Source organism: Chamaea fasciata, unplaced genomic scaffold, assembly GCF_029207755.1.
Source record: "Chamaea fasciata isolate MVZ Bird 193981 ecotype frontalis unplaced genomic scaffold, bChaFas1.0.hap1 SCAF_6, whole genome shotgun sequence".
Classification (NCBI taxonomy): domain Eukaryota; kingdom Metazoa; phylum Chordata; class Aves; order Passeriformes; family Sylviidae; genus Chamaea; species Chamaea fasciata.
In genome coordinates this window covers 61,723,973-61,734,312 of record NW_027094091.1, presented here as the reverse complement: position 1 = coordinate 61,734,312, position 10,340 = coordinate 61,723,973, and the positions used below count along the sequence as shown (strand labels likewise).

The following is a 10,340-nucleotide window of genomic DNA, read 5'->3' as shown; positions in this document are numbered from 1 at the left end:
CGTTTAAGCAGACCCAGGTCTAACGCCATGCAGCCAGCTTGTCCTAGCTCCTGCAGCAGCATCCCTCACAGAAGACATCTGCCTCCCCCAGGCCCCCTCGGTAGTGTAACAAACACAAAAAAATCAAGTATTTCGGGGAAAAAAAAAAAGATACTTTAAAAAAAAATCACATTTTCAGAAGGTGCGGGCACTGCCCTAATTTCAGCACAGGAATTTCGGGCTGCCCTCGGCCTCTCTGGCCTGACACAAGGCGCTGGAGCAAAGAGGACACGGGAAGCGGGGGAAAAGGCCCCCGGCTCCCTGCTTTGGGGCCCAGAACCCCCCATCGGGGCTCGACCCCCTGCTCTCCCCGAGCCCAGCGCCTCGCAGCTCCCACAGGGAATGCCACGCGCGGAGTGCTGCGCTGGGAGAGCGTCCTTCTGCCCCCGCGGTCCTGGGGACGTGGCGAGCGTCTGGAGGGCGATGTGGGTCTCCCAGCGGGGCCGCCTGGTGCCTCTCCCCGGCGGTGCCGAGCCCTGCACGGCCCAGTACGCGCTCCCACGGGTGCCCGCACCGCGATCCCGCACCGCGATCCCGCACCGTGATCCCGCACCGCGATCCCGGGGGGGCGGGGTGGGGCGGGGCGGCCCCTGTGCCGTGACGTCAGCGGGAGCAGAGGGCGCCCCTTGCTGACGTCACCAGCGGGAAACCTCCTCCGGGCCACACCACTCCACGACGGAGTAGGGGAGGTGGGAGAGGCCGCGGGGCGCGTTCTTCCTACCGCAGCATCCCCCGCCACTGGCAGCAGGAGCGGCGGGAGAGTGGCGGGAAGTGCCGCCCCGCTGGTCTTCGCGGGCGGGTTCGGTGTGCGGGCGGGGGTGCCGGGAGGGTTTGTTTGTTCCTCGTCTCTCCCCCTCGGGTGAGGGTGGTAGTGCCCAATGTAGGCGCCGCGCGGGGCGCCGCCGCCTCTATAACCGCGGCCGCGGGGCGGGCGCGGGAGTAGCTGCGCCACTGATCCCTCCCGGTCCCTCCCGGTTCTGCTCCGTCCCGCCCCGTCCAGCCGGGAGCATGTACCAGAGTTCCGCGCGCTGCCTCTGCTCGGCCCTTCCCGGTCTCTGCTGCGCTCCCGCCGCCGCCGCCTCGGCCTCCCGCCTGCCGCTGCCGCGGCCCCGCTCCCACCCGCCGGCCCCCGGCCCCGCCGCCCCGCGGGCAGCAGCGGGCGGCCCGCCCGCCCCGGGGACGCCGCCCCGCACAGGTGGGTACTGACCGGGCCGGGAACCGCGCGGGGCCGCAGCCGGGCGGCCGGTGCCGGGCTGCTGCTGTGGGAGCGTGATCTGGGCTCTCCTGGCCGCATCAGCTGTCCCTTGTCCCTTCGCCAGCCCACTCTCCGGGACTGCCCCGGCCCTTGGGCTCTACGGCAGCGGCCGTGATGCTCGCCCACGCGGTGTGAGCGGGACAGGTGCTGCCGGACGGCCCGCCGGAGCTGGGTGGGCGCCCTCTGGGCCCACGCGTGGGCTGGGTGCTTGGAGTGAACCCAGGCATCCGTGGGGTGATCTGTCTGTGAGCCAGAGGGTGCCACAGTGTCCACATGCCGCATCAGGAGCATGCTCTCGGATAGCCGAGCTGCCCTCTTCGGCGTTGCACTTTGCGTGGGATAAGCTTGACTCACAGCGGGGGCCTTTCACTCACGACGACGTGTGGGAGCAGCCCAGGTTACCTCTGCCAGGCAGTCAGATCCCTGCTTGCCTGTAGCGTTAAATAATTACAGCCCGTTCTTCATCCCTCACACGGGAAGTCTCGGATGCCCTTGGTGCCTGTACGGACACCGCCTTGGCGTGTGCCCCGCTGCTGCGCTCTGACCGCGGGCAGGGCTGGGCCAGGGCAGGGCTGTACACACCGCTCCTGCGGCCGGAGCCAGCCTGGAGCCGGACCGGGATCGGGGCAGGGCTGTACCCACCGCTCCTGCGGCCGGAGCCAGCCTGGAGCCGGACCGGGATCGGGGCAGGGCTGTACCCACCGCCCCTGCGGCCGGAGCCAGCCTGGAGCCGGACCGGGATCGGGGCAGGGCTGTACCCACCGCCCCTGCGGCCGGAGCCAGCCTGGAGCCGGACCGGGATCGGGGCAGGGCTGTACCCACCGCTCCTGCGGCCGGAGCCAGCCTGGAGCCGGACCGGGATCGGGGCAGGGCTGTACCCACCGCTCCTGCGGCCGGAGCCAGCCTGGAGCCGGACCGGGATCGGGGCAGGGCTGTACCCACTGCTCCTGCGGCCGGAGCCAGACCGGGATCGGGGCCGGGCTGTACCCACCGCTCCTGCGGCCGGAGCCAGCCTGGAGCTGGACCGGGATCGGGGCAGGGCTGTACCCACTGCTCCTGCGGCCGGAGCCAGACCGGGATCGGGGCAGGGCTGTACCCACCGCTCCTGCGGCCGGAGCCGGACCGGGATCGGGGCAGGGCTGTACCCACCGCTCCTGCGGCCGGAGCCAGACCGGGATCGGGGCCGGGCTGTACCCACCGCTCCTGCGGCCGGAGCCAGCCTGGAGCTGGACCGGGATCGGGGCAGGGCTGTACCCACTGCTCCTGCGGCCGGAGCCAGACCGGGATCGGGGCAGGGCTGTACCCACCGCTCCTGCGGCCGGAGCCGGACCGGGATCGGGGCAGGGCTGTACCCACCGCTCCTGCGGCCGGAGCCAGACCGGGATCGGGGCAGGGCTGTACCCACTGCTCCTGCGGCCGGAGCCAGCCTGAAATCACCGCTGTTGACTCTGGCCGTGACTCAGAATGCTCACCCGGATCTGTTCCTGCTGAAAACTGGGGCAGCCTGGCAACAGCCAGCATTGCTCCAGACTGCTGCTGGTGGGAGGGGTGATAAGCCAAATTCTTTATCATTGAATGGTTTGGGTTGGAAGAGACCTTAAAGGTCGTCTGGTTGCAGCCCTCCTCTCACTAGACTAGGTTGCCTAAAGCCCTATCCAAGCTAGGCTTGGACACTTCCAGGCATAGAGCAGCCACAGCTGCTCTTACACTGCTTGTAATACAAGGCTGTATTATATACCTGGCATGCAGGAGATCCACTTTGCCCTACTGCCTTCAGCTGGGATTGGGGTGAAGTGAGTTCATCCCCTGTTGCTGCTGTTACAGGAGGAGCGTAAAAGCCAGGCTGGGGCAGGGTGCTTCCCTTCCTCCTGTTGAAGCTAGGCCAGGATGCCATATGGCAGGATTGAAGCTTCATGGCACTACAGGGAAGAGGAGCATATGCATCTGAGAGCTGGCAGAATCGAGCTCATGATTAATAAAGCACTCCTGAAGATAAAGATTTCCAGAGCTTGTGCCGAGTACTGATTCTCTATATCACTGGAGGCTGGATTTGAGGTTCTTTCTTCTTTCTGGTGTTGCCTGTTGAGAACAGGCAGCTTCTGCCTTGCTCTGATGAACTCTCATTGCTGTCCCAAACAGGGCTGTACATGTAGTATGATACCTTGGTAGCACAGATTTTGTCACATGGGGATGCCTGTCAAGTTGTTCCTAGAACTGGGGTTCCAGGGAGGGCATCTCTAGCTGCTGCCAGCCTCTGGGGCTGTGGAGGCTGATGCAACTCCAGACTGCAGGTGTGTGGGGTCATTTACCTGGCAGGAAAGGCCCTGTGCTAAACATACACAAACATACATACACAAACATAACCTGTTTGTCATACACAAACAGGGTAGGGCTTCTGGCTGAAAGTGGGGCTGGGAGGTATGACCTGAAATGAAGGGAAATGAGAATGTTGTTCACCTTACCCAAAAGGTCACGGCCCAATACCCTTCTGCAGCCCTCATCTCTGAGGCAAAGCCCTTAAAGTAAAGTCTCTGATGGCTCATTGCCTGAGACCCTGGAAGTTCATCTCCTCTGTGCTGGATGATGCAAGAAACCTTCCAACTTTACACCCTGTTCTTACATTTAATTCACAGTTTGAATTCTTCCTTGACCTTACTATGCAGAGGTACCACCCTTGCTGAGAGGAAGAGCTTTTTTATTTTACACACCTTGAGTAGTAATTGCTGAGTCGATGTTCCCTGTTACATCACAGCAAGGGAATCACTTTCATATGTGCTACCAACTGCTACAGTGCAGGCTCAGGAGTCTGCCTGTGCCTCTGCCCACACCAGCACCACAGTGTCACAGCACTGGCAGCACACATTATCCCAGCAAGTTACAGGTCACTTAACTTGCACTGCAGGATTTCAGAGTGGTGACCTTGTGCTTGTGTTGTACAGCTGGGCTGCTGTGGACACAGTTCAGCATTGCAGAAACAACAAAATGGATTTTGTGTTTGGAGTTTTCGTGTTCAGGTCGTTGGTCTGGCCCCTGTTCTGCAGAGCACCTCAGTGTCTGTGTTGTCATGTTTTCAGCACTTTGAATACAAAGAACTTGTGCAGATAAGCAGTCATCTTAAGCTGGAATCTTCCCAAGGAGCCCCCTCTTTCAACCAAGAACTTTCAAGCCACTTATACCAGGACTGAAAGTGCTTAATTTATAGTCCAGACCCTCTTTCACACAATCTTCTCTGGGTCCTCAAAAGAAGACTGAAGCTCTTTTTCCTTCCTGAGACATGACTGACTTTAAAAGCTGTCAGATCAGTTCTGGGCCATAGCACAGGTTAGGTAGGCTATGTTTTATGCTCCATAAAGAGCTGGATACACCATGATCCCAGGGATGATGAGATTTATACAACACCCTGGGTTTGTTTGCAGTCTGGCAGGTGGAGGCTGAACTTAGCCTTGATCCTGCTGTAACAGCTGTAAGCTGCTCAGGGCTTTGCCAACAGACCTTTGCCTCCAGCTGTGTTACACCCACCTTGTGCCTCTGACTCAGGTGAAGCCACAAGCAGCCTAAGAGCTTGCTAATGGCTTCTTGGAGGGTAATTATTTCCCATTATTCCTTTGGAGAGCCCCACATGAGCCATGTTCATCCATGGCATGGCAGACAGGGGCTGTACTCAGCTGCTGACAACAACCCTGATGCAGCAGAAAACACTGTGCTTATCTCCAGTTGCAGCACTTAGCTATGGGTTGTACCTGTCCTAAAAATAGGTGAGTTGCTCCCTGTGGAGCATCTATTAAAAGCTGTATTAATTTCTTTGGGTTGCTACATGGCTGCCTGGCAGCCCTGGTTGTGTGTAAACTGCACCCTTCTGTATCCAACACAGAGCGTGCTTTCATTCCTTCCCCCTCTCCCCTCACAGCTGTGTCGGGGTCCTGCTTAGGGATTTTGTGTTTTCCCTTGCTATTAAAAGCCACTTCTTCTACTTCAGCAGTACTTGGCTTCTTGAGAAGAATTGTAAACAGAGAAAGACCACAGAAACTGAAACACTACGCACAGCTTCCCTGGAAAGACATTCATGTGTGTGAGCTCAAGATCACATCTCAGTTTGAGAACTCCTAGTACTTTAACTAAAAGGATGGAGATGAGGAACAACATCCTATATCTAATCTAAATTCCCATTTCACAGCTTTCTTTGGAACTGTTCCATGGGCTTACACATACAAGACACACATTATAGCAAGTACTTTCTAGTGTCTTTTAAATGTATCAGTTTCCCTAAATACAAGGACATGAGGCTTATACTGCAGTCTTTCTTTTCCTCCTGAGTATGTTCATTGAACTGTAAGGGTGTCCATCTTCCTGCCTGCCCCTCTAGCCTGTCATTATCGTACATCTGTCACCAGCTCTTAAAATTGGTGGTGCTGTAGTTCAGTCTGCACATGGAAGTGTGTTGGGTAGCACCCCAGATCTGCCACAAGATGTGAGCACAAGATGATTTCATCCTCTTCCTTTTTAAAGTAACTTAAATGCACAAATAAACTTACCTAATAATGACTGTGGGCCAACAGCAGTGCAACACTGAAGTTCTTTTGCTTAAGATTCCCCTTGTAAAAGGCATTGAGAGTAAATAAGTAAGTTGAGACAACAACAGAACTCAACCAGCATTGCCTCTTATGCAAGTTGCTGTGGTGCAAGCACAGTCCTTCCTGCCCATGTTTGAAGGAGCAAAACCCTCACCCTGAAATAGGGTTGGAGAGCTCTTGCACACAGAGTGTAGAAATTCCACAAACTGCATAAGCCAAAGAGCAAAACAGCAGGGACACACGTGCATCCTCATCCTGTGGCAGCTGTGACCCCATGTGGGATGGGGGGACCTCCCTGCAGGAGACACAGGGCTGGGTGAGGGCCAGCTGCATTAGCAGGGAGAGCCAGGGACAGCAGCTTGTGTGCAGGTCATGTGGGTGAGATGGCCAAGGAACAGGAGGTGGCTGGGGCCCAGGGAGGGCTGCAGGGAGTGCTGGAAACTGCCAAGCTGGGGCACAGCACAAAAGAGTGAGGAGATACAGGGAGAGAGGAGGGTGAGGGGAATGAACATAGGGATGTGGAACTGGGAGACACTGCCTTCTCCACTCCACATCCTGAGGTCTAAGCCAGCAGAAGCATCTGGCTGCTTCATTGCTTCATGCTCATGACAACGTTACTGCTTTGGGGATAAATGAAACTGTGATCAGAGGTTCCTATTAAATACTAACCTGAGGGAATGAGTCACCCTGCTGGCTGTCCTGCAGCCTGGAGGCGTCCCAGATGGGCACAGGGTACCAGGCCATACAGAGTGCCATCTCCATCAGAAGCAAATGCTGCACATGAAATAAGGAGCAGGCAGCATTTGTCCACCTGCTGGGCTCTCTCCTCTGTGAACAGGGAAAACGTGTGCTCTATTGTGTCTTCTACAACATGTGCAGAGTTAATCTTAGCCCTGCTGTTCTGGCTGAAAGACTTCTTTATTGCCTTAGAAGACAGCACCATGATGCCCTAAACCAGGCTGTTTGCAGGCTGCAGGCCCTGGTGACAGACACAGCATGGGACAGGACGAAACCTATCTCTGCATCCTTCTTATTTTGTCTCAGACTCAGGAACAGGCTCCTGCACAAAGCACCAGTGGCTGGCACTGCAACGAGGTACCCAAGTGATGACAAGAGTTGTGGTGGACCCTCTCTAACAGCAGTTTTTCCCTTGCAGTGTGTTCCATGGGCAACAGCACCAGCCGGCTCTACAGTGTGCTCGCCAAGACGCTGAGCAGTGGTGCCGTGTCCCAGCACCAGGACTGCCTGGAGCAGCTGGACTCAGCACAGCTGGATCCTATAGACCCCAAGGATTTGCTGGAGGAATGTCAGATTGTTCTGCAGAAGCGGCCACCCCGGTTTCAGAGGAACTTTGTGAGCCTGAAGAAAAATACTGCCAGTAACCACCGCCCCATCCGGGTCATGCAGTGGAACATCCTCGCCCAAGGTAGGAGATGCATGTGAGCTCAAGGTATGACCTTGAGACCAAATGCAGCAAGGAAAACCCTGGCAGAACAAAGGGAGAGGAGTGAACTACATGAGATACAACTGACTGAATGCTAGGGGGAATATTTCGAGCATTTTGAAATAGTGGCATTCCTTCTGTCCCTTAGGAAAGGAAAAAAGGTCTCTCCTTGCAACTTTGATGCCAAAAGTAGCCCTGAATTCCTGTCCTAACTGAGCACAGTGTATTCTAAAAGCTGTGACCCATCAGTTTTAGAGGGTTGTTAACCCCAGAGAAGACTCATCTTTTTCCTAAGTTTTATTTGTAAAGTTTCTCTTCTGATTACCTTATTGGTGAACTATCCAGAAATTCAGGTCTGCTATGGGGGGAATTCTTAATGATTCAAAGTAATTTTAACTGGTAGTTTTGAATCAAGGCTCTAAGTTGAGGAGTGCAGCAGCCTCATCTTAAAATCTTTTGGTGTGGGAAGTTTCCCTCATAGGGACTGCCTTAACCTTCTGCAGTTAAGTCACTTTTAACCCACATCATTTTATTTTGGCTTAAGCTGCAGCAGCCACATGTGGAAGTACTTGCCCTTGTGTAGTGGGCAGAGAGGGAGAAAGTCTTTAATGTGTCTTTTATCTGCAAAAGGAACTTTTTTTGGAGTGGCTCCAGTGACTTGAAAAGGGGTTCTCACGCCCACTGGCAAATCTGGTACCCTTGAAGTCACCAGCTACTCCAGAAAAACCTGTGACCTGCACTTAAACTGATAAAACCTGGAGGCTGACAGGCTGTTTCGGCTATTGGTAACTTTTCGGCTTTTTGTCCCCCCTCCCTGCTAATTCCAGCTCTCGGGGAAGGCAAAGACAACTTTGTCCAGTGCCCCATGGAAGCTCTGAAATGGGAGGAGAGGAAGTGCCTCATCCTGGAGGAGATCCTCGCGTACAAGCCCGACATCTTGTGCCTTCAGGAAGTCGACCACTACTTCGACACTTTCGAGCCGCTCCTCAGCCGCCTGGGCTACCAGTGCACCTTCTTCCCGAAGCCGTGGTCTCCGTGCCTGGACGTGGAGCGCAACAACGGGCCGGACGGCTGCGCCATGTTCTTCCTCAAGGAGCGCTTCGAGCTGGTCAGCAGCACCAACATCCGGCTGACCGCCATGAAGCTGAAGACCAACCAGGTGGCCATCGCCCAGACGCTCAAGTGCCACGAGACCGGCAGGCTCTTCTGCATCGCCGTCACCCACCTGAAGGCCCGCACGGGCTGGGAGAGGTTCCGCTCCGCCCAGGGCTGCGACCTCCTCCAGAACCTGAAGAACATCACCCAAGGAGCCAAGATCCCCCTGATCGTCTGCGGAGACTTCAACGCGGAGCCGACCGAGGAGGTGTACAGGGAGTTCTCCAACTCCAGCCTCAATTTAAACAGTGCGTACAAGCTGCTGAGCCCCGACGGACAGTCAGAGCCCCCCTACACCACCTGGAAGATCCGGCCCTCCGGGGAGTGCCGGCACACACTGGATTATATCTGGTATTCCCAGCATGCCTTGAATGTGAACTCAGCCCTGGGCTTGCTGACTGAAGAGCAGATCGGGCCCAACAGGCTGCCCTCGTTCAATTACCCTTCCGATCACCTGTCCCTTGTATGTGACTTTAGCTTTAACCAGGACCCTGACAGACTGCTGTAGTGTCTTGGAATGCCACCTGGTATTGCAGTGTCTGAACTCACCAGTCTTTTAGAGAAAACCCTTGAAGCTAGATGCTACTGAAAGATGAGGAAATACTGTTGACTAACCATTATTTCAGGCACTTGTTTGGAGCTACACTTGCTGTTCAGCCCTCATTAATGTGCAGCCTTCGAGGGAGGAAGAAGGAAGCCAGTGTGCTCGTCATGTTCTTCTTGCCATGTCATGGTTTGGAAACTAGAAGGCAAATGAGCTTTATCCTTTCACTAAGCCCCCTGTTTTAAGGATTTAATCCTCTAATGAATGTGGAGGCCTTAGTATTTAAATCAAAACACTTGTGTTTGTAAAACAACTTGCCCTGACAGCATGCTAATTTTATTTATTTCATGTTAAACTTCTGCAAGTACCAAAGGGAGTGAGGTTCGACTACCCAGTGAGATTATCTTAAATCTTCTTGTGTTGCAATATGAAGGAAGTTTAATGCAGTTTAGACAAAAAGCCAAGCTCACAGTGTGGTCTTGTCATTTTTCCATGACCTGAGATGACAAATTCATTAGAAGTGAGGAAGGCCCCCTCCAGTAAGAGCAGGTGAGGAAACAGAGGCTGAGTATGACCTAGAGTAATACCCTCACTTTTCCAGAACAATGTGCATGTGTCTGTCACACACATACAGCCTGTAGGCTCTACAGTGACTGTACCTTCATGTCTTCCGTGCTTCCCTCTGGAGGACACAGATAACCAGGGACTACTTCTTTCTCTGCTTTGAGTATTACTTTTCTAAATGGTTAAAATTTGTAGTCTTGTCAATCTTGCTGTTTCAGTAAAGGGCCAGTCTTAATGTTGAAAGATTTTCCTTTATTTATGTTCAGAACCTAAAGCTACACTGGAATCTGTTATAAGATAAAATTTATTTATTGAGAGAAGTTGGTGATCCTGCATCTGATTGGAAATCATAGAGTAACAGTGTTCAGGAGCCTCTTCCTAGGACCCAGGGAACCTCTGGGCTACAACAGAGGTCTGTTAGTAGAGTAACTCCTGTGATGCTCACTGGTGACACAGGAATTGCATATATGGATTGTAAACATGCCATTATACCAGAAGCTAATGTAGGAAGAGGAACAACAGTTGGAGTTGGGCTGACATTTAGATAGTTGGGAAGATATGGCAGGGCAAATAAAGCAGTATTTCCATGTGAAGTAGGGTGCACAGAACTCTTAAATGTTCCAGGTGTTTATTAATAAAACTCTTTGGAAAAAAGTAGTATCTCTGCAGCTGTCTTTCTCACTTTGCTGTCCCAAGTTCCTGTTGCCAAGGAGGTGACCTGTCTCAACTAGTTTGAGCTTCAAGTTGGTGCTGATGCTTCCCCTTCCA

The 10,340-nt window shown here is 54.3% G+C and overlaps 1 protein-coding gene across 2 annotated transcripts; it reads left to right on the top strand.

Moving 5' to 3' along the window:
* Positions 1-708: 708 nt before the first annotated feature.
* NOCT (nocturnin) lies at positions 709-10,221 on the top strand. 2 transcript variants are annotated; one of them, XM_066186630.1, is made up of 3 exons: positions 709-728; positions 7,022-7,291; positions 8,137-10,221. In XM_066186630.1, the coding sequence occupies exons 2-3, from the start codon at positions 7,030-7,032 to the stop codon at positions 8,970-8,972; spliced, it is 1,098 nt and encodes a 365-aa protein (XP_066042727.1). In that variant the 5' UTR covers positions 709-728; positions 7,022-7,029; the 3' UTR covers positions 8,973-10,221. The 2 variants fall into 2 exon arrangements, with proteins under 2 accessions (XP_066042727.1, XP_066042726.1); XM_066186629.1 differs by lacking the exon at positions 709-728 and adding an exon at positions 995-1,234.
* Positions 10,222-10,340: the final 119 nt, after the last annotated feature.

Excerpts from the sequence above, each read along its gene's own strand:
- NOCT (XM_066186629.1), top strand. The coding sequence starts at position 1,048 with ATGTACCAGAGTTCCGCGCGCTGCCTCTGCTCGGCCCTTCCCGGTCTC. Across the intron at positions 1,235-7,021 it reads GGGGACGCCGCCCCGCACAG|TGTGTTCCATGGGCAACAGC; the intron begins GTGGGTACTGAC and ends TTTCCCTTGCAG. Across the intron at positions 7,292-8,136 it reads GTGGAACATCCTCGCCCAAG|CTCTCGGGGAAGGCAAAGAC; the intron begins GTAGGAGATGCA and ends TGCTAATTCCAG.